The following is a 23,620-nucleotide window of genomic DNA, read 5'->3' on the forward strand; positions in this document are numbered from 1 at the left end:
CTTTTTCCCCCCCTGGGAAAAAAAAAACACCCTTTTTTTTTCTCCCATGTAAAAAAAAAAGCGTTCTTTTTTCCCCTGGAGGAAAAAAAACAACTTTTTGCACTCATGTAAAAAAAAATAAATAAATAAGAAAATAAAATAAAATAAAAAAAATACTCTCCCAGAAAAAAAAATGTTTTTCCACCATCAGACCATCAGAAAACCCAGCCTTTTTTCCCCATATAAAAAAAAAAGCGTTTTTTTTTTTTACCCCCGGAGGATTTTTAAAAATAAATAAATAAATACATTTCGCCCCTGAAAAAAACTAAAACTTTCCCATCATGTAAAAATGAAAAGCGTTTTTTTTTTTTTACCCCCCCTCCAAAAAAACCACTCCCACCCGGAAACAAACACTTTTTAAAAATTTTTTTTATGATGAATGATGAATGGATAAAAACAAATCTTTTTAAACGTTTAATAAGCTGCACCATGAGCTTCATTCACCACTGCTCGCTGTCCACATCTCATGTATTGTTGTTTCCGCCCCAGAAATCTCCTTAAACTCTGATTGCAAGGAGAAACCAGAATCTCCGTCGTCCACCCAGCCTCCAGACAAATCCCCGGATTTGACCAAAGTCGCCCAGGAGAGGAACTCGTCAGTCCAGAAAGCATTTCAGGCGAAGCCTCGGCCTGCCTCGCGGCCTGAGATGGGGATCCAAGCAAAACCGGGACACAAGAACTCCATCACATCCCCTTCAAGTAGTCCGACCTCAGCAGGACCCAGAAAGCCCAGCACAGCTCCTGCGGCTAAATCCAAAGCGAAGCTCTCTTCTTCATCCTACCCTTCCACCTACGGAAAGGTCCTGACTGTGGACCTGTACAGTGAGCCCAATCTGACCTCATATAACGGCCAGCGTAGAGAGAGAGAAAACAGCTGCAATGTCAGCACATCCAACAGAACTGTGTCCAGACCCAGCGTGACAGCAAAGCCCAGGTCTGCCTCTACACCCCCATCCAAAAGCAAACCCACCTCGGACCATCACGGCAGCTCCAGACCCATCCGATCTGTTCTCCTTCCCAGCCCAGTAGCAAGGCTTCCGGCGGGCAAATCCAGTTCCTCTCCGTCTCCCAGAACTTCATCAGCATCAGCATCTCTCTCCGGACCCAAACTGAAAATGCCGTCCGAGCAGTTGGCCCCCAGGCCCAACTCCATCTCCAGGCTCAAACCCGCCCCCAGACAGGGGGACATGCTCAAGCGGAAGCCCATGTCCGCCGAGCCCCTCGTGAAGCTTGATCATGAGGGCGTGACCTCGCCCAAAACTAAAAAAACCAAGGCTTTGATGATGCTGGAGGGCCAAAGTGTCCGACGGGATCCCACCCCCTTGGCCACAGCCGACCAGAAACTCCTCAAATCCAAACCGAGAGTTCCAGAGAGCGACTCCGGCCTACGGGAGAAAGAGTCCACCTACGCTGCGCATGTGCTGGCTAAAGAGAGAGGTAGAGTTCAGGAAGCGGACGCCAGGGAGGAGAAAAGCAAAAAAGAGGAGCAAAGGGAGGAAGACAGAAGGAAGGAGAGGAAGATTAAGGAAGAGTCTCAAAGTAGCAGCAGCAGCAGCTCCGAGTCGGAAGCAGAAAGCGGGAAAGGGAGCGTGAAGCAAAAGAAGAAATGCACCTCCAGCTGTTCTTCGTCTTCTTCATCCTGCTCCGGCTCTTCGTCATCTTCATCGTCGTCCTCCTCGTCCTCATCGTCCTCGTCGTCGACGGATGACTCCTCCTGCAGCTCCGACGACGAGAGGACTCCCACGCCTCCTCCGGGCCCGGTCTCTCCCTTGCCCGTAGCACAGGACGACGTCAAAGAGGAGCAGCAAGAGGAAGAGGAGAACGTGAAGGAGGAGGTGGATGTGAAAGCGGAGGAAGACGAGGCATCCCCTCGCTCGCATTCCCCCTCACCTTCACTTTCAACCTCTCCGACTCTCACCGCTGCGGTGAAAGCAGCCAAACCGGCCACCGGGAAGGGCTCCGGGCAAAGGGGCCGCCCTCCTAAATCGAAGCCCAACGGAGGAGAAGGAAAAGTGGGGAGGCCAAAGCGGCGAGAGGGGGTGCACCTCCCCACCACCAAGGAGTTGGCCAAACGCCAACGACTCCCCAGTGTGGAAAACAGACCGAAGATTTCAGCGTTCCTTCCAGCCAGACAACTCTGGAAGTGGTTTGGGAAACCCACTCAGGTGAGCAGCGTTACTTTTAATTCCCAGTTGATATAATTCCTCACATACACTGTAAAAAAAATGGGGAGTGACATTTGCTTGAAAAATCCTAGTAAATTTTGCAAGGAGCGTTTTTGACTACATTTTACAAGATCATTAAATTTAAAAATTCATTCCAAGGTTGGACCCATTTTATGCTTTTTTTTTTTTTTTTTTAACACATTTTTTATTCGAACCCATAACCTCAAGGTTGGGACACTTGAGCCATCTACAGTCCGTTAGTATATTTTTGGCTGTCAGGTGCAAACCTTGAAATCCTACCTCCAAAGCGACACCAGTAATAAACTCACGGGCAGTCGCAAATCCATAGCTCAGGTGTTGAGCAGCCGTCTCCAAAGCTGGAGGTTGTCGGTTTAATCCTCAATCACATCGAGTGACCTTGTGTATGAAATGAGCTATGTGGAAAAAGTCAAAGTTAACTTCACTTAGATTTAAATTTAAATTTTCTCAAAAAGTCTAAAAAAACTTGACTAGATTTTTTTCACTTAAATATCACTCGCCATTTTTTACAGTGTAGTGATGATTAGCTGAACTACAATAATTGTCATAATATAGAACAATCACGCAAACCTTTCCACAACATGACAAAACTCATTTTCTAGGCTTCGTTTGTTTTAACTCCCGCCACGCAAAGATTGAACAAAAAAAGTCTTTAAAAAAAATACGAATAAAAGTCCACATCATGAATGAGGTCTAACAGCAACCAGTCAGTGCACGTTTTGCAATTGAGTATTTTTTATTTTCCATCTGGTCGCAACGTGACATGGCTCACACGTGACAAAACTTTCCCCAGGCAGAATTGTCGAGTGCCAGAATGCTTCACTTCAAGCTGTAAACACGGCAGCTCTCCGTTTTTTTTTTTTTTTTAATGCATTTGATACATTGTCCTCTATCATTTTATTACATGTTAATTACTACTTTTGTCCCCCCGTACATTCCACAGAGACGAGGAATGAAAGGCAAGGCGAAGAAGCTCTTCTACAAGGCCATCGTGCGCGGCCGCGAGATGATCCGCATCGGCGACTGCGCCGTCTTCCTGTCGGCCGGAAGGCCCAACCTGCCCTTCATTGGTCGCATCCAGAGCATGTGGGAGTCGTGGGGCAGCAACATGGTGGTCAGGGTCAACTGGTTCTACCATCCGGAGGAGACCAACCCGGGAAAGAAACTCACAGACAAGAAGGTAGGAAGAGATTTCAATAAATGCAAGATGGTATTTCAGTTAAAAACACTGCAGAATGTTTTGGATTTATATTTAAATCCTTCTCCTAATTGTGAAACTTTATTTCTTTCCAGAACTGGGAACTCATATGTGGGCAGTCTTTACCGGCAGCTCTTCAGTCTTCTATTCAACGAAAAGACTTCATGGAGGTGAGAAATGTGATTATTACGAAATGATGCCGCGTATCACCCCCTTTTAATCCCACCGGGCAGTTCTGTATTATTTGTTGGTTAATGAATTTTTCAAATTGTTTTCCTATTAATCCCATGTAACAATTGTTTAGTTTATATTTAGTCAATTAATAGTACTACTAAATATTCCTTACACATATGTACATTTGATAAAAAATAAAATTGTAAAAAATTTGGCTAATTAATTCGATTTTGATTATTTGCAAATAGCACTAATGTGTGACTGAATTGTTTTTTTAAATAATAAAATAAATTTATTCAGTTTTTTTCCATTTACTTTTTTTGAACAACTGTATTGAGTTTAGTAATTAGTTAATTGTCGTAATAATATTGTAATAAGAAGTTTTTAGTATTAAAATAAACTACCCTGTTTTCATATATTCATTGAAATTTTGGAACAATTTTGGTATTTTTTTTAGTAAATAATTGTTAACTCAATTCTGAAAAATTAAATTAATTATGAAAAATAAAATGCAAATAAATATTTATTATTTTTATTATTAAAAGAGTCATGTTTACGTAAACACCAAATGCGAATACAAAGGAACGCAGAGAAAATTAAATCTTATTATTTTCTGCCCCTTTTTTCCCCTCCACAAGCTTTAAACACATTTTAACAAAGGGAAGTGTCCAACTTTTTTTTTTTTAACCTGGCCTTGGATGTCTGGTCTTAAAAAAAAAAAAAAAAATCTAACTTGGGTTTACTGTCTTGCTAACATAATGCGTACTTGTCCATGTGTGCAGCGCGCCCTGTACCAGTCGTCCCACAGCGACGAGAACGACGTGCAAACCGTCAGTCACAAATGTCTGGTGGTCGGCGTGGAGGAGTACGAACAGATGACCCACACGCGTCGCTACGCCGAGAGCGAGGACCTCTACTACCTGGCCGGCACCTATGAGCCCACCACGGGCATGATCTTCAACACGGACGGCGTTCCGGTCATCTGCTAAGCAAAACCACACAAACTTGCTCGCTCGCGGTTCTAACGAAAATGAAAAAACATGGACGGTCCCCTGTTGATAGTATTAAAAAGAACATCATTAGAAAACACACACAAACCCTTTCGATAGACTTGTACGAACACGCGTGTAAATACTCACATGTAACAGAAAGCTATATAGAGGCAAATATGAGTGTTTTATTTTCACGTACTAGCTATGTCAGAGTACTTTTTTCTCGAAGAGGTAAACAGTCGAGAAGCTTTAACGAAATGTGAATGACGACGCAGGTTGTGATTCTGATGTTGCCGTGGTGATGTTCCAGTCATGTCTCAGTCTTTTCGATGTATCTAGAGAACAGCAGGAGCGACAGACGCAAAGAGAAGGATCGCAACGCACAGAGAGATAGAAGAGGTCGAGACTCCCTCCAATTTGCTGTCCTAACTGAGAGCACTTAGAATAAGAAAATGCAACACTTGGGCTCTTTTCATGCAAGCTCTCAGCCCCCCCCCCCCCCCCCCCCGTTTGACAATCGAAACTCAGGCAGGTAATAAAGTGTCGCCGACTCCAATCGGACACTCAGGCAAAAGAGAGAGAAAGTCGACTTGAAATATACTTCTCTGTTTTCGTCCACCTGAAAATCCGAATCCACCCTGAAATCGAGTTTAGGCAGTTGTTCAGTCGCGAAAACGAAGCAGAGCAATAGATTTTGTCCACATTCTGAGGAATGTCGGATGTAAAACTGGGTAACTAACCAAACGGTTTGCACAAATCTCCGAAGCTCAGGGTGGACTTCCCAGTTCGTAAACGCATCGTCAACCAGTGTGGGGTCATTTTTTTTTAAATTTATTTTTGTTTTATACATTCATCCTTTGCAACGTTTCAGCGTGCACTTGAACATTTCTTAACAGGGCCGTTTTTGTATTTTTAATTTTTATCACAACCCCCTGACTATTTTAGTCACACACATCCCACTTTCTCCCCATCCCACTTTTCGACGTGCCTATTTTGACCGTTTTTTTTTTTTTTTTTTTAGGGTTCAACTGTTGAATGTCAAGAATAGCCAGTGGCCGCCGTACTCTCCCAGGCAGGCCTTTACGATGATGAGAATAAAAATCATGATGTTTGTCAAATCGTTAAGATGACCCCGTTTTGACCCCTTTGTGGGGACCAAACAGGAAACCGTTATCTGCATCCACGGCAGACACTAAAGATTGTCTTGTTGATATTCATTAGCTTTCGATTTTAAGTTCATCTTAATTTGTTACAGTTTCCAGTTAAGCAAGTCGTGAAGCGCAGGTTTGCGTTTCTAAAAATACCGTTTGCTCATATGCTGCTAGTTACGTGAATATTTGAGGTTTGACAAGGTACAGCGAGAACTCAAGAAGCAAGATGACCCACGTGAGAGTGCAGGTCACACAAAATGAACACAGCAATCGACAAGGAAGTGCTCGTTATGAATGTCTGTTAAAAGCACTTTTTCACCGTTTGTGTGCGTGAGCGAGAGAGAGGGACACACACACGCGCACGCACACACACATGCGCGCGGGTGTGTTAAGGCCTTCCAGTCTCTCACGTCCATGCAAAGCTCAGCCTTACAGGGTCCAACATGCACGCCCTCATTCCCCAAATTTGTCTTCATTTGCTCTATTTTGTATAATCACCTTGTATGTTTTTTTTTTCTTGGCTTGCTTTTGCTGTGACTTTTTTTTTTTTTTTTGGGTGTGTGTGTGTATATTGTATGCATACGTCTTATTTTTACCCTTCTCTGAACAATCGTCCTCGCCTACTGACAGGCACTGGGAGCTAGCTGCTAGAGAGAGAGAGAGAGACAGAGACAGAGAGAGAGAGAGGTGGACTGGAGGCTGGTTCTTCGTCTGCTGTTCCTTCAATATCGTAAATCGTCCTGTTACAGAAAAAAAAACAGATTATTTTGAAAATGAATAGAAAAAAAAAAAGATCTACGTTTTGTAAATGAGCCTTCACTGTCGAGGGAGAGAGAAAAGCTTATCAGAATATACTTTGTACACGTCTAATCTTGTAAAAATTCAAAAGAAGACATTTTAATGCAAAATCAGACACCAGATATATACTGTTGCTCTTTACTGTTATGTGTAAGGAATATTTTTTTTTTCTTTTCTTTTTTTTTTTTTTTTTTTTTTACAGACTACGGCCACGTTTACCAGTGTTTCTTTTTAATGGTTTTAGTAACTCAGTATTTTATAGTTAATAAACAGATGGAACTGTATTGTGGGTGCTTTGTGTGAATTTTTGCGGTTCAAAGGAGGAGTTTGCAAAAAAATAAAAATAAATAAATAAAATTGCTATAAATAGTCATTATGGTCTGACAGTCCTAGACGATACTGTCTGATGTGGGGGAAACAAATCTGCTATCTCAGGACCCATCTTGTGCTACCATTTGATATACAAGAAACCACAGCGCCCGAGGAAAAGCAACCAACCATAAAAGGCGTGACTTACATCAGGATTCTGAGCTATTCCTCTATGAATGATAAATGCGCAATACTAATAAGTTTCCCCCCAAAAATAGTATAACCCTTAATTCAGAAATATGACTAAATAATGTATGTGAGTAAATCATATATTAATGTTACATTATTATGAAAAGCTGGTGACCTAGGCAGGCTGACATAGCAAAAAAATAATAATCTTGAAGGTTAATTGCATCTCTGATTACGAAAATTTCATAAAGATTTATTGACCAGTGTAATTTTCGTACCAATGTCGTGAAATTGAATAATGTCCGACGGCGCACTCTTCATGGTAAGCCAGTTGGGGGATCAGTGTTTAAAGTTACAAATCAAAATAAATAAAAGGACAAAATGCAGGCATATGAAACAAACGGTGATAGTAAAACCTTCATGCAGTCTACATGAGCAAGTATTTCATATGTTTAGCTGATCCAAGAAATTTTTCGAATTAAAGTGCGCTACCATCCTTGCAAGGTGTTTGAATCCAACCTCAGCTGAATATTTGGCAGCTTCAAATGTTTGCTTTGGCTGCAGAGCTCCATCCCTGGGAGCTCTTGTCAGGTTTGTACATCTCATTTTTGTTTCCTTCCTCGTGTACTCGGTGTGCGTTTGAGTGGCCTGCCCCTTTAATCATCAGTGGACTCCATTTTGGCAGCCTTGTAATGAAGCTGCTGGTTGTGATAAAATGGAGGGAAATTCAGCTTCCTCCACTGGGTCCCACAGCTGACCGCAGGAGACGCATTTTCCACCGCTGACCCTTCATGATGTCTGTGTGTGTGCGCGCGCACCTATTTTGGATTCCACTGTGTCTGCGGGTAATTAAATATTTGCTGACATGCAGTGTGTGTGTGTGTGTGTGTGTGTGAGAGATGGAGATCCAGTTTCATGGAGAGCGCCGCAGTCTGGGATTTGGCTACCTCTCAGTTTCTCCCAAAGGACCAACATCAGCATAACATCAGCACCTGCTGGGAGAATCTTCCCTCTGTCTCTCGCACACGCACACGCACACACACTAGAGGCATCTTCTGCACTTTGCCTCTCCCTCCCTCCAGCCTCAGCACTGTTCCACACGTACACATACAATCCTGTGGGTGTGTTAGCAGGAAGCTTTCTGATTGGCTGATATTGCTCGAATGGAAATATCCTATTGGCTGTGGCTCGTTACACGAAGGGAGGTGTGTGTGTGCCAGTTGTGTTCCACTCACTTCTCTATTTTTTTTTTAATAGTTCTAAGCCCCCTCCAGGCAGCTTTGTGTGTGTGTGTGTGTGTGTGTGTGAGGGTGTGTGTGTGTGTGAGTGTGTTCTAAGCAGCCGTTTCCCAGGAGACAGGTGTCTAAGTGAGGGGGCGTTCAAAAGAATATGTGCACAAACAGTTGAAAAGCTTTATATTATATTCTGACTTTGACAATGTCACACCATCAAACTATGTTTGTCCTTCTGTTTTGTCACAACGCCAGGAAAAAAAAAAAATCTGGGAAAAAGTTGGCCTGGCTGTCAAGCTACTCTCTCAACATAGCAGTTGTCGTTCCTCCTCTTGGTTTATTATACAAACTGACAACAGGAAGTTTGGCAAATAGATCTCAAAAAGGATGTGCAAAACAAGCTGTCAGCATGAGGATGCTTCCAGTCTTCAAGTCACAAAAAGACACACTCGGTCTTTCTTAAATGGAGCAAATTGTATCAAGCGGCCAGCCTGCTTTATTTTTCCAAAGGTATCGGAACGGCAAGCCCATTCCTTTTTTTTTTGCTGTACACTGAAGACATTTGGGTCACTGCCACCTTACAGTGCCATAATCTCGACGCATCACTGTTAAATGAAAAAAAAAGAAATATGAATTTGGCACAATGAAAACAAACATCTCTGTATGCAAAATAGGTTCCTTATTGTATTTGTTTACTAAGATGACATGAAAAATCATGTTCCACGTCACTTTTTATTTATTTATTTTATCAAGAGCTCCTCAAAATGCAAAACTGACCTTCCATAGCCGCACTAGCAACTGAACTGTACACAGTTTTCTTCTGGTTCCGCTTCAGTGTCGGAGCAGCAGCAACATCTGCTTCCCCTCCAGCTGTTATGTATATCAAATGATAAATTGGATCCATCATATCACCTTTTGCACATCTTGTGCATCTCATGCATTTGCACTTTGGTGATCCTTTGGTTATTGCCTCCTCACACGATGACATTAAAGGTTTATGTCACCTTAATGAGAAGCCGAGGAGGAAGAGGAATTCATCACTGGGAGAGAGTGAGGCACGCTTCGACGCTCTCCTTGTGCTCGTCCTCCATGTCAGCGGCCACGCGCGTCCCCGCGGGGTTGTCAGCCACCTGTTGGCCGCCTTGCGTACTGGTCAGAGCCGAGTAGTAGAGGTCACTGGATGATTCGATCATTTTGATGAGCATGAGGCTCCTGTGTAGACGCTGTCCTCCTCTCTGAATGTGAGAGCTTTGCAGTTTCCCCCAAGAAGCGTAATAGATCCTCAAGGCCTGAGCGCTCGCCTCCATGTCTGTCGGGTGACTTCAGTCCTGTTGGGTTGACCTCATGTGGATTCGGAGATAGCGAGTAACATTTTGGAGGGGCCCTATTGGTCATTTGATGAAAAGCAGCATACCTCGAGTGGCGAAGTTCCGCATCGTTTGCTTGGCGCGTTCGTAAAACGCGTGCGCGATGTCACAAACGCAACATTCAACGTGCTTGTGGCGCGGCACGTACAATTTTGGCAAGCTTTGAAATGACGTCAAGATGCCTTCGCTGCATGTGAGGTTGCTCAATTCTTTCGTGGCACTTGTGACATAACGAATTTCCACAAATTATCTGTAAATATTTTTATCTAAGTGAACACAATATGAGAACTCACAAAATCAGATGATACTAAAATAATGAAGATCTTGTCTGGCTATCTGAAGTTCTCTTCTTAAATGGGCGGGTCCTCCTACAGTTCAGACAATCTCAATCCCGAATAGACGCCCGACCCAGAACCTCCCAGTGTACTCTTCTTCCTCTTCATCGTTTCTCCTTCAATGACGGTAGAATAGAAACTCTCCCCCCTAATAAATTATGTCCCAGCCACTTTTTTCTGCCAAGCTTTCAATGTTTTCAGCAGTTCTCTTTCCACTCCAATTTCCCAGAGTACACTTTCATTTGTTCTCATCTCCCATGTCACTCTTAAAATCCTTCTCCAAAACCGTATCTCCAGTGCATCAATCATGTCTTCTTTCTTCCTTAGCCTCCATGTCTGTGCTCCATCGAGCACTTCCTGGACCTCATTCTTAATTCTTTGGATAGTCCTTTTCACATTTGTATCCTTCTGTTTCTTTTGACTGCAGATTTGGCCTCTGCGATTCTATCTGTAACTTCTTTCTGGATTGTTCAATATTTGGAATGAATGAATATTTTTGGGACCCATTAAGTAAAACGGGATTATTTGCCAGGGCACACCTAATGATCTCTTACAATAAAAAAAACAAAACAAATAAAAAATAAATACATAAATACATGTTCTGTATACAAGGTTTCGAAACAAGTCACCTGCCACTAACAACATCAATGTAGTAATAAAGTCTTAATTACAGCAAATACTTGCATTTAAAACATCCTTGGCCATAAAAAAAACAATAATCCTTTGAAATCCATCGGTGTGGCCGTAACTGATCGTGCCTTCTAGCCACATTCTTGTAACCTCGACTCCTTCTCGCATGTAACCTAAGACCCCTGTAACCATTGTCAACCTTACGTCATCACCATGGAAACACTTGAAAGTCATCATCTTCAGCCCGATGTTGCCTCCTGCAGGCCAAAATGCGTCAGAACGCGTTATTGGGTCACCTTCCATACACTGCATTGAGATCAGAACGTTTCGTGTGAGGTATTTTTACCACTTTCTGCATTCGTATTATTACAAATATTACACAAAAATTATAATCGTGATGTAATTTCGACGGTTGCAGAATATCTTATATTTTAATTTACATTTGGACATGTTATAATCAATTATTGGATTTTATTATTTTTTCTAAATAAAGTCGTCTCTGAAAAATTATGCAATTCCTACTTTATATTAATTCATTACAAATAGGGGGAAATAATTATGTAATTAATTGCACCGTTGGATTTCTCTGCACAATGGAACATGTGATGACAGTTTTTTTTTAACGGTCTGATGGAAGTGAGTCTCACACAGGGATGGACTAACCATTAGGCAAATACAAGATTTTGCTTCTGGTCCAGATAGTTTAATTTAAATGAATCTGTAATGGTCTTGTTGCTTTCATATTTTAACTCCATAACTAATTCTAAAAATAATATAACATTATGCACACTTTGCCCACAGCATAAAAGCCACCACCCACAACGATGTGACCAAGATGCCGTACAAATCAGAGTCGAAACTTGTATTCTATTCTATATTATTCACCATGTACATTTATTTTCACAGGCGATTTGCCGACTGGGCTTTAGAATGCAATTCGATGAGTCAACGGATGACATGTGACGTCACTGACCCTTTATTTGAGTTCACTTTATTATATGCGCCATCATGCCATGACACGAAAAGTCAAAATCGTCAGCATCCGTTGAGTTTTCTTTGACGTCATTGTGATACTGTTCACAACCACTAGGCGGCGTATTTACACGGAGCTGGTTAGATTTAGAATATGATGTTTATTTTATTGCATGGATATGGTGGTTGGGTGGGCTCAGTGTCAGCCTTTTAAACGAACACATTTTGGTGTTGTTGTTCTGACAAATACATTGAAAATGCAAATGTTTCCTCATCCTTAATATAGATATAATCCTAAATGTAATCCAATATTTTTGTGCTATCTAAAATCCCTCCAACAGTTAACTTGTCCGGTCCAGGGGGAAATTAGTTCACTTCCGGTTGGATTGCGTCACATTACTGTGACATATGACAACGCAGCTGTAATAAACATAATTTAAATTGTAAAATAACTCAGTTAAATCACTCTGCGCATATAATCTTCAGTCCAATTTGGTCTCAATGCTTACTTGTCAAAACCAAAACTGAGATAAATGCATCTGGAATGACATGACATGTTTTGACGAATAGATTTAATATTTTTCCCATTCTTGTATGCTCAGTTGTAAACGCCTGTCAGCCGTAGAGCTGACATACAAAGTGCACCGATACTCATCTTCTTTGACAAACAAATATTCCACAAACTCTTCAAACTGCTCCCAGAGAAAAGAAAACACCTAAAATAATCAATACAGCTTCAGTAAGAGAACATTGACTCAAAGGAAAAGAGAGACGAGAAAACCTTTGGATTTTTAAAAATATTTCTACATTGAAAAAAATAAAATAAAATTTTATATATTTAGCGCGAATGGACGTGATCATTCCAAAAGACCATTCAAAGCCAGAACACTAAGAACTGAATCATGATTTCCTCTTTTCCATTGTTGAGATTTGGTTAAAACGGACTGAAAAAGGCCAACAAGTTCTTAAACTCTCAACTCGCTTTTAGTCCGACTGCTCCGCAAGATTATTTAAACGACAATAATCGACAGGAAACAAAAGGAAAGTTCTGCATCTTTATAAGACATACAGAAATAAACTAAGAAAAATATCATTAGCCCTGGCACGTCACATCTCTTTGCTTTTTGAATATATCATTCCTAAATATATTTACAAGGTTCAGACAGTGTTGATTTTACATTCATTCTTTTCTCAATTGTTAACAATACTTAGAAAAAGTTAGATATTTTTTTGCCACTCATTGTTTTAATCGCTCACAACGCAACATTGATCCAGAAGAACCTCCAAAGTTGAACGTTCTGCGTTTTGCGGATTGATTTGAAATCAATTTTCAAATAATAGTGTGAACTCGTTTGTTTCGGTCCCACACTGTCGCCGTCATGAATCCTTTTACAACAGGGATCACCAACGTATTGGAAAGTGAGAACTACTACTTGGCTACTGATTAATGTGCCAAAATCATGGATTTTTTACTTTGGAGGTTCTGCTCACATGGAAAGCGTTTTAGCCATTGAAAAAAAAAAAAAAAATCGTCACGACACACAATACGAAGAACACTGCGCAAAAAGCTGTTGGTCACAGGTTAGCAATGCTGCTTTTATGAAGAACTGATGAGGTCAATGTTAATCCGTCCATCTATTTTCTACGCCGTTTATCTTCATTCGAGTCACGGGTGAGGTAGGGCCTATCGCAGCTGACTTAACGTGAGAGGCAGAGTTCCAATCAATCGCAGGGTGCATCGAGACAAACAGGCCTTCACAGTCCTGCACCTTTGGACAATTTCGAGTTTTCAATCAATCTGTCATGCATGTTTTTGGAATGTGGAAGGAAACCACGAAAGCACAGAGAAAACATCTAAACGCCACACAGGAAGGCGGAAACTTCGGAATTCCCAACTTTGAGGCAGGAATTATAACCAGTGGTGGTTAACGTCCATCTTGAAAACACGCACCCCCCCCCAAAAAAAAATGAAGCATATAATTTCGGGTGTAAAAATGTGCAACAATTCTATCATTTGATTTAAATCCAAACAACCTTTTGAGAGGCATCTTAAATTCAATTGTTGGCTGTGATGAACGACACAGTTTTATCTTCTTGATAACTGCCCCAAAGTTTTTTTTTTTTTTTTAATGGTGCATTCAAGGATTGTGAGTTGCAGTAAACAAAAAGTGACATACTAGTAAACAAAAGCTCAAACTCATTTCACAGTGAAACACTCCAAACGGACGACCACTGAAAAATTCGGGTCAAAGTTCATCAACGTCCCCGAAATCCTCACTCATCCTGGCTGGAGAATCCAGAGATATGTAATGCTACATTTCCTTCAAATAGGAGAACGCCACCTTCTCTTGCTGCTAGTGTGGTGTGTGTTTGTGTATAAACACGTTTATGGTACCATGTGGGGACATTCAAAAACCAGTCGTGTTAGTGTGTAAATTGACTGTGGAGAAGCCGGTTGCTGGAGGCGCCGTGAAGCTGTAAGCTGCGTACGCCACAACGGAGCCCACCATCAAGCCCGTCATGTAGGAGACCGTCATCACGTTCCCTACGCAAAGAAATACTCCATTACCGGATATACTGACTTTCTGTAAATAAATCGTAACCCCGTCTTACCTGCGAGCTCCCTCTGCTCCGGCGCCACTTTGCCAGCAGCCTGAATCATCGGCACGGACCCAAAGTAGCCGTTGGTGACGCCCATGAGCAGGGAGAAGAGACACGGCCAAGCTGGGTGGGCTAGGGTGGGCGCGTGCGCCGGGTACACGCACATGATGAAGAGAGGGATGAAGACAACTCTCAGGCAGGAGAAGAAGAGAAGGCGGCCTCCAGACCAGTCGTAGGGCAGCGCTGCCAAGATCTGAACAACACATTGATAGCTTCTTTTGGTTTTGGCTTTCATAAACACAGAAATTATTATACAGACTACATTGTTCACAGGTGAGAATGTGAGCATGAATAAAAATCAATTAAGGCCACTGTCATCGTTATTTTTAGGGATGCAAAGCTCTGACATCAGAGGCTTCCTCACCTTGCCGACAAAGTCTGACATGTTGAAGGTGGCCATAATGAGGATGGGCAGCCACTCCCCTAAGGTGGGGTCCCTCATCTCTGACTCCAGACCGGGAAATAGGCACAAGGTGATGCTGTAGGTCACCGCTATGGACAGCATGTAGGCCCAGATCACGCGGGACACCACGTAACGATGCAAAATCAGATCTGCAGAGAGAAGAATTGGCGCCAAATATGTCATGAGAACACACACAATAGAGATATTTTTTTTTAAAAATTGGAAATACCTCGAACACCAGGCCAGGTTTTTCTGATCTTGATTTTGGGGGCGTCAAATCTCACATATGTCCCACCTACATATTCCTCAATGCCTTCTTCTGTTGTGGGTGGCCCCACGCCACCATTCCCCTGAGGAGGAACCAAAAACATTCTCAAATCAAAATGTATCACTAAAATCCCCGCAACAAAGTGCACGCATGGTGTCACATTATAAAAACAACACTTGAGGAACTATATCTCACAGTTCATGAATATATTATTTTCTATTAGCGCATCACTGTGAGTGACTGCAGGTTGATGTCAACGCACACACGCGCGCACACACGCGCACGCACAAAAGTCCATCCGTTGATTAAAGGGTCTCAGGAGCCAGAACCAACCACTCTTCCTGATTATAGTCATAATGTGGAGCACTGCCTCCGTTTCCCCTGGCAACCAACACAATGAACTCCCTGAATCACACCCCCCCCCTCCCAGTTGCAGAGGCAACACACTCACACACTCCTTTGTACGAAGACTGAGTTAAACAAAAATGGGAAGTCCCTCGCTGACAGCGGGACAAATGGCCAAATAAAAAAGAGGACAGCCTTACGAGGCTTCGCGCGCACTCCAGTGACACTTGATTATCGGCTCGTCCGCAGGCGTAAGACGGTGCTTCGAATAACAAAGTGCGTGTTAGATTTTTTTCTCCGTCCTGTCTGACCTTCTCATGTTTATTTAGGAGGATGCTTGTCGTGTTGCGGTCAGAGTATTTCCAGCGTTGCCCAAAAAAAAACAAAAAAAAAAAAAAAAACCTTTAATGATGACCCGCTTTTAAAATTAACACAGATAATAGACTTCAAGTTACTTTAATAGTTACATTCAGGTGATACTGACAATGCTGCTTAACAAAAAAATTATGTGACTTAACTGAAAGTGCATTTTGAACAGTGGCCTTCAATAATTAATTTTGTTTTAATTAAAAATAAAATATAGCCAACTCTTTTGACTTTCCATAATTAATTTTATTTAAAAAAATAGCGAGTCTTTCTCGACTTCCCTTCACATGAATAATTTTTTAACGTATTAATGAAATAAGGGGAAGTCTTTTTTACTTTATATATTTAACTATTGATGTTGTGATGACAAAATGTTCGCTAAATATTAAAAAATGTGAGACCCTGTGAGCTGTTTTTTTTTTTTATTATTTGAAGTAGTGTTAATGAAGCTAGATAACAGTCTGTCGACGCCGCACAACAACAACAAACCTTAATATTTTATTTTATTTTTTTAGCTGACACAAATTCAAAATAATAACTGTATTCCCCGATTGAAAACCTGAATCTCTCTTCTTGCTCCATGTTTTTTTATGTTGGATGGTATGAATACGTGAGTCATTACGTGAGAATGTGACACGATGGACAGTCCTCAGATAGAAATATGAAGTTGAAGAATCCCACAATGCCTAACAAAGCTCATCAATAGTTGTGTAATACAATCGTAGTGTAAACATCAAGCTACAACTTACAAATTTAACCTCCTCCGCCGTGACGTCATGATGAACCCTGTAGCCCGTGGAGCTGCCTCGGGGGTCGTGGCCTTTGCCCTGACCTTTGACCTGGGTGTGGCTCGTGTAGTAGCGGATGAAGCGGGAGCGGCGCACCAGCAGATGAAGAATGAAGCACAGCATTTCCATGGCGATGGAGATGAGGAAGAAGATGAGCGTGTTCCTCCTCTCGTCTGGGATCAGCAGCTTGGTAAAGATGCGAGACAAGGAGATGATGACCCCGGCCGTGCCTGGACGAAGAAGAAGAAGGAGATTTCGATGCGTGTGGAAAGTTTAGAGAGGAAGCTAGAGGTCATTGTGCAAGAGAATGGTCAACAGAACGCGTGGATATTTTTGTACTCACTCTCTCCGGTCATCACCCCCTGTGTGTACCTCTTAGGCAGCATCCCCATGTAACCGTAGAAACTGGACTGCTGCACTGGAAATGGATGAGGAAGTGGTTAACGGTGGATTTACAATCAACCGGTGGTGGGCAGTGCATTTGGTTCCCAGGGCTGACCTAATCCACCTCTTCATACCGCCAATTTCAAATCGCAATTATAGAAACAATTGGGTGCGTTATGACTTTTGAACCTTCTGAAATCTCACCGCCGATGCGACAACGGATTTTTAGTTAACTTGGTATACTGACACTAGATATAGATTGTATGTATGGATGATATCTGAATGATTAGATTAGCTTGGTGGATTAGTTACTAGTTAGAGCAGGTGTGAGCAAACTACGGCCCGGGGGCCACATGCGGCCCGTTAAATGTTTTAATCCGGCCCGCCGAACTTGAAAAAAATTAAATGAATAAACCTTTTTAATGTTTTATTTTCTAAATGCTGCGGTGTGTCAAAGACATACATGTTGTTGTTTTGCTTTTGTTCACTTTCATTTAAAATTAAATGTATTTTTTTTTCTCCGATGAAGTGAGGTTACCAAAACACTCCATCCATTTGCTGCTGGTCTAGCCCCTCTGTCAAATTTTAGAACCCATTGTGACCCGCCAAAAAGTTTGCACACCCCTGAGTTAAAATGAGGTCAGTCGCACTCTCCCGACACACACACTCCGAGCGTCCGTCTGTTTTTGTTTTTAAGTGCGCCCTATATTATATTTTACCACGTGTAAATGACAATTATGACGACATTTCATCATCTTACCTGTACATCCAAAAGCAACGACTCCCACCGAAACCAAGTTGATGATATACGCTTGGCTGTTAGTGAACTTTGCCAACCAGATATCAAATATGCTGACAAACACCAAAGGCCCCAATGCTAAGACGTAGCCTGCACACACACACAAAAAAAAAAAAACGAAACATGCATCATACACAGGTCAAGGTAATCATCATCCATTGAAGAACCGACACTCCATTCCGGATTTAATTAACCTCAGCGTTGAGCACTCTTGACTGGATGTTTCTTCAGCAATTGAAGTGGAACTCAACAATGCTGCTGTTATACAAAATGGAGTTTGAATAAAATGTCATTATCCGATAAAATATTAGTTTAGTGAAATGATTTTACAGTACACGGTTGCACTGAAAATAATTAATCTTGCATTGCAAATTATATTATCTGCAAAGGTTAGCCAGCAAAATTTGAGTTTTCACATTTTAAACAATAAATGTAAATTAAATGGGAGTAGAATAGTTTTAAATGCAATTTTATTCGATCATGATGAAATAGTAATCTAATCTGGTAAATGTAATTCAGCCATAGTTTATAATTTATTGTTGTATTGTTCAGATCAAATGCTGCACAATTTCAACTCAATTATATTAAAACTCATTCACTGCCATCCCTGGTAGAATGACTGTACTTTTTGACGTATATATCCGTCAATGGGATCGAATGAGTTGATATATATAACTGTAATGATTCAATTTATAGATAGCACATATCTAACACTTTGAATCTTGAATCTAATTGCTGACAGCACGAGGAAACCAAGTAAATGTTCATCTTTTTTTTTTTTTTTTCATTTGACTACCTCCAAGTGGCTTTTTACTGTGATCGGAATTATCAGACGGAGATGTTCTGATAATCAACATCTTAACGTGTGACTCACCCACGGTGATTCTGGTGTGCATACTGAGCCTCTCCACCAGCACGTTGTTGAGGAGGACAGCCAAAAGAGCCACCAGGATGTATGTCAGACTCATATCAAACACGATGGACGTCCCTGGAAGCGTTTTGACATTGTTGACGTGACCGTTCTTAAACGTGGCGTCACATTCACATTGGTGCGCGTCTGTACCGCTGAACTTGTGGTGAAGGTAGTCGACGTCGGTGATGAAGCTGTTGTAGGGCAACAGGAAGCCGACTCCAGCCAATAGCATTGCAAAGTAGATGCCATGGTAACGGTCGTCAGGGATCGGCTCCTCAAAGTCTGATCGGGAAGGTAGGAGACGTGCGTTATTAATAAAAAGAATATGAAATCACGGTCTGGGGTCGACACACTAGATCTTCATTCGAGCTAATTAAAAGGAAAGACGTAGAAGGAAATGGAAAATCTCAAATATACACATACTCGTAGGACTACAGACACTAGATCCTAACCCAAATAGAGTTAAGATGTTCTAGTTGGCTTTTTATTATTTTTAAAAATGCTTTGGGTCTTGTGGTATTGCTCACTGGGGTTTGGAACTGTTCATATTTCTCCCCGCCCACTTTGACGTAGGCCCCCAATTCAACATTGGCTGCATCGGACCACATTTTGAGTCAGATTCTTATCTCTTGTACGAATCAGCTACTAGTAAAAAATTCCTGCAACTCCATCAGTGTTGCTGTTGGCTGGTGGGCCGCAACAGGGGTGCGTAGATTTTTTTTTTTTTTTAAGAGACAAAACAAGACCAGCAGATTTGTAGATCGTAAACATGAGTTGTGATTTTCTCCATGCTAAGAGGAGTTGGGCAAACATTATTGCACAAGGGCACATTTGATTATTAAAGGGGACAGATTTAAAGATGAGGCGGAAGAAAAAAATAACTAAAATAAATGAACAAATAAATAAATAAATAAAAAGATCAAATAAACAAATAAATAAATGAATAAAGCATTTATGTATGCATGTCCTGTATGTAAAATTACTTTATTCATATCCAACAAACCAGAGAGGTTTTTAAAATAAAGTAAATAAATCACGCTGAACCCCGCCCCCATTGTGCCTCTGACTTTTTTAGCAAAAAACTGACAGCACGAATTTTCCCCTCTGACATTCATGTCTCGAGAAACCTCAAGGTTGACTGCATCTGTTGGATTTCTGAAACACACACACACACACGCAAGCCCGGTGTTGTGCGCGTGTTTGTTTCACTCCACCAAGATGAAGTAATTGACAGCAAGTGGGTGGGGGAGGGGTTGCGGATCCCAAATGGAGGTTATCTGATTAGCGCGGCATCTCTGCAATGTGAATGAGTAAGCAACACGGCCGTTTTCTGTTAACAAGGTTGTTCCTTGACATCTACACGTGCTCATCTGTCTCCTTTGCAAATTCTCTGATATTTAATGAGTGCGTCGTGCATGTTGCAGATTTTCTTTTTTTTTTTTTTTATCATAACCAGATGGGTCGGACCAGGATCAGATGGATGGAGTGTTTTGGTAACCTCACCTCATCGGAGAAAAAAAAATACATTTAATTTTAAATGAGAGTGAACAAAAGCATTACAACAATATATATGTCTTTGAAATACCACAGTATTTTTAAATAAAACATTAAGAAGGTTTATTCATTTAATTTTTTTCAAGTTCGGCGGGCCTGATTAGAACGTTTAATGGGCCGCATGTGGCCCCCGGGCCGTAGTTTGCCCACACCTGATTTAGCGGCACATAAAATGAATAATGACCACTAGCAAAATAATGTTTTGCGTGTGCATAGTCAGATAGTGTCTCACCAGGCTCAGACAGCGCCAGAACGCCTCTCTCCGGGACGTCTTTGCTGATTTCCTCCTCTTCCAGCTGGTAGGAGTCAAAGCTGTAGCTTTGCACCACTCCGCTCTCTCGTCCATCCCTCCATCCCTCTCTTCCTACATCCCTCCATCCGGCTCTCCCGCCATCCCGCCACACGTCCCTCTCCTCAGGCGTCTGCGCCGGGGTGGCCCTGCGGCGCTCTGCTCCCACCACGTCCATCTTCTGCGGACAAGTCGGACGCTCGCTAGACACCTCTGGGAGCGGGCATGACGCACGCAATTCCCAAGAGGACACCCTGTGACTGCAGCGGGTGAGACAGGAAACTTTGGGATGATGGAGGAGCTGCAGGGAAGTGGAAACCATGGAAACCAAATGTAAAAGATGTTAAGGTATAGAGCAGAATAGACATCTGTTATAAACCTTAATAAACGTTGACAGTGTCAGACAAGCCAAGGTTATATGATACGTGGGAGCTTTGTGAGCATGTCGCCAATTTACTGAGAAAGAGCGGCAGACAGAAGATGCACATCTGTGAGCCAAGTGAGTTGAGGAGGATGGAGCATCATATTAACGGTGTGATGTATTTTTTTACACTTTTATGTTTACAGAGGGAGTAGATACAGACTATTTGTTTATTTGTTCTTAAAATTATAATATGAGTGCAGCCTTTATATTAAAATATATCATCCAAACCAAAGCTTATATTATCCAGTCATTTATTGCCATTGACGGCTTAAGACGTCAAAGATCCTTTTTTTTTTTTTACTCGATTGGTAGTGAATGAGTTAATTTAACCTATAGCTTTGCCATTTTGCAGCACAATAGAACGTGTCCACACGACACACCCCACCCACAGCATGCAAGCTCTATGCCAGTACGACAGCTGGCATCTTTCACTGGCTCTCATTAACTGAGGACTGTCGACGCAGATGTGCAGGTTTGATGTGACACATGTGCCAATATACACAAATAATTGTGGCCAGCTACGCACATGTTGCCACTGTGCATTTCCAACCAGATTGCGCAATCATTCGAAACCTCGGCATATTGTGGACTGAACATTGACAAGTGTGCGGCATTATATGGCTTTTTTTTTTTTTTTAACAGCTTGTCATCATTAAGGTTGCGGGTGAGCTGGAGTCTCCCTGAGTTCACTGACAGGGAGGTAGAGTGGAAAATCACAGGGCACATTCTGTAGACAAACAACCTTCACAGGCACAGCTTTGGACAAATTGGAGTCTTCGAGGAAGACAGAGTAACGGTTTAATGGGTAAGAAGCAAAGCGAGAACATGCAAACTGGATTCAAAAGCAAAGATTCAAATGAGGGACTTCTTGACTGTGAGGTAGACAAATTTGAAATATTCTTTTATGACTGTAAAATGTAATTCTGTATTTCATAACTGTATTTTTTGTGAGTCGTCTCCTTGAAAAAGTGCTGTAAAAATAAAATTGATTTATAGTATTTATTTATTTACTTTATTACTTAATCATGTATAGTAAAATAGGAGCTCTGCCTTACCAAAAATAAGAATGGTTGCATGAACGTGGTTAAACAACCACAAAATAAACAAATTGTTATAAGAATACTCATGTAATGTATAAATGTAGCTGCAATATGTCATACAATGAAAACAAAGCCATCTTGACGCACTCAGCATTGAAGTAAGAGGTCATGTTAGGTTTATTCCCCTCAGGGGCGGTGATTGGGTTAAAAGCTCCTGTTTATTTACAGCTGGAAGCCATCCCAGTGACATCCTAGAGCAGGCGCTCTCGAGCTTGATTTCAATAAAAGGCAAGCCTGTGACATTAAGTGAAGCGCAATCAAAGCTTTTGCAGCTTGTGTTTTTTCTTTTTTTTTTGGGGGGGGGGAGCGTATTTTCTTTTAATTCAAATTAGCATATGCGTTTTTATTGCATGTGCCCAATTATGTGCCTCTTGAACAGTACACACGAATGAGAACACAACGCAAATGCATTCTACCGCCGTTTTAGAAAGAAAACCTGATGCTAAAGCTAAACCGACCAGTGCAAAAGACGATTGCTGTTTTTTTTCTACATATATTCCGCCCAGCTGCGCTCTCTACAATTATTCCCCCTTGACTGAAATTGGGCTTAGTCGAATTAAAAAAAAAAAGACAACGACCATAACAACAACAGGTTACCTCCGTGCCGAGGCTCCCCCTCTGTCTGACCGTCCCTTCTCCCCGGCCCTGGTGGTTCCTCAGTCGGTCTCCATCCAGACGGAACCTCGCGCCTTCTGACGCAACATCCAGCGGCTGAGGAGGAAGAGGTTGCGCGAAGAGAGAGCGAGAGAGAGAGTGAGTGGAGAGAGAGAAAGAGAGAGAGAGAGCGAAAGAGAGAGTGAGTGGAGAGAGAGAGCGAGAGAGAGAGAGAGAGAGAGAGAGGAGCGAGAGAGAGCGAGAGAGCGAGAGAGAGAGGTTAGCTTAATGTCGTCGCTGCTGTTCTTAAAAGTCGTTTAACAAAACCTCAAAATCAACAATAAACTATGCTCATGTTTTTTTGTTGTTGTACTTTATTTTATTTTATTTTTTTTTTTTTTTTAGAAAATCAGTGACGCATTAGTGACACCCACTTACCAAAATTCTGTCACTGCAGCTTGTGTCACTTTAATCAATCCTTTTAAATATGTTAATTTTTGGAGATGCAACCATGCATGCACTATGTGCTGGAATATGTATAGTGAAAGGAGAAAAATAAATAACAATAAAATACCCCAAAGTTACATTTCTGGAGTTGCACATTGATTTTATTCTATTTTTCTAATATTTCTTCATGTATTATATATTTTAATTCTATCTATCTATTTATGAAGTACAACAAACTGTTGACATGGTACTAAATACATCTGAGTGGAAATGATCGGCAAGACAACATTAAAGTGAATGTTGAGTTAAGAAAAGCTATTTTAGCTGTGAGTAGCCTACCTCCACTCACACTGAAAAGTGAAGAAAGGAAAGATGAAGAAAGAGCTGGACAGCAGGAGTCAACCGGGTGACGAATAGAGATGAAAGCCAGCGGAACAGGTGCAGATGTACAGAAAGAGAGATCAAGGGAGGGAGCCATATGGAGGGAAAAAGAATGAGGTAGAGGAGCGTTCACTTGTGAGGTGATGAAGATGAAGGCAGGAAAAGATGGGAGAAGATGTTTTAAAACGATTGTAATTGACTGATTAAAGTTATATTATCTAGCTGGCAGATTTTTATTTTTTTTTAGATGCAATACACAATGCACAACGATACAACACGCACAGTCGCTGATTCGGATGGTAGTACGGCAAGTG

At 41.6% G+C, this 23,620-nt stretch overlaps 2 protein-coding genes across 3 annotated transcripts in view; one reads left to right on the plus strand and one right to left on the minus strand.

Moving 5' to 3' along the window:
- The window catches only part of tnrc18 (trinucleotide repeat containing 18), a 45,756-nt gene extending 38,916 nt beyond the window's left edge, over positions 1–6,840 (plus strand). For both annotated transcript variants that reach the window (XM_088316967.1, XM_088316969.1), the window contains exons 27-30: positions 529–2,204; positions 3,187–3,423; positions 3,537–3,611; positions 4,398–6,840. In XM_088316967.1, the coding sequence (XP_088173093.1) occupies positions 529–2,204; positions 3,187–3,423; positions 3,537–3,611; positions 4,398–4,604 (2,195 nt within the window). In that variant the 3' untranslated portion in view covers positions 4,605–6,840. The remainder of the gene's footprint in view (positions 1–528; positions 2,205–3,186; positions 3,424–3,536; positions 3,612–4,397) is intronic.
- Positions 6,841–12,631: 5,791 nt separating this feature from the next.
- slc29a4a (solute carrier family 29 member 4a) lies at positions 12,632–22,641 on the minus strand. The gene is made up of 11 exons (XM_088317709.1): positions 22,482–22,641; positions 20,304–20,661; positions 18,668–18,799; positions 18,479–18,592; positions 17,566–17,694; positions 16,765–16,839; positions 16,383–16,651; positions 14,884–15,004; positions 14,616–14,803; positions 14,204–14,444; positions 12,632–14,135 (listed from the first exon to the last, which is right to left on the minus strand). Exons 2-11 carry the CDS (start codon positions 20,536–20,538, stop codon positions 13,999–14,001), a joined length of 1,641 nt encoding a protein of 546 aa, XP_088173835.1. The 5' UTR covers positions 20,539–20,661; positions 22,482–22,641; the 3' UTR covers positions 12,632–13,998.
- Positions 22,642–23,620: the final 979 nt, after the last annotated feature.

This window comes from Idiotropiscis lumnitzeri, chromosome 15, assembly GCF_059441095.1.
Source record: "Idiotropiscis lumnitzeri isolate Australia: NSW breed Sydney's pygmy pipehorse chromosome 15, RoL_Ilum_1.0, whole genome shotgun sequence".
NCBI classification, from domain to species: domain Eukaryota; kingdom Metazoa; phylum Chordata; class Actinopteri; order Syngnathiformes; family Syngnathidae; genus Idiotropiscis; species Idiotropiscis lumnitzeri.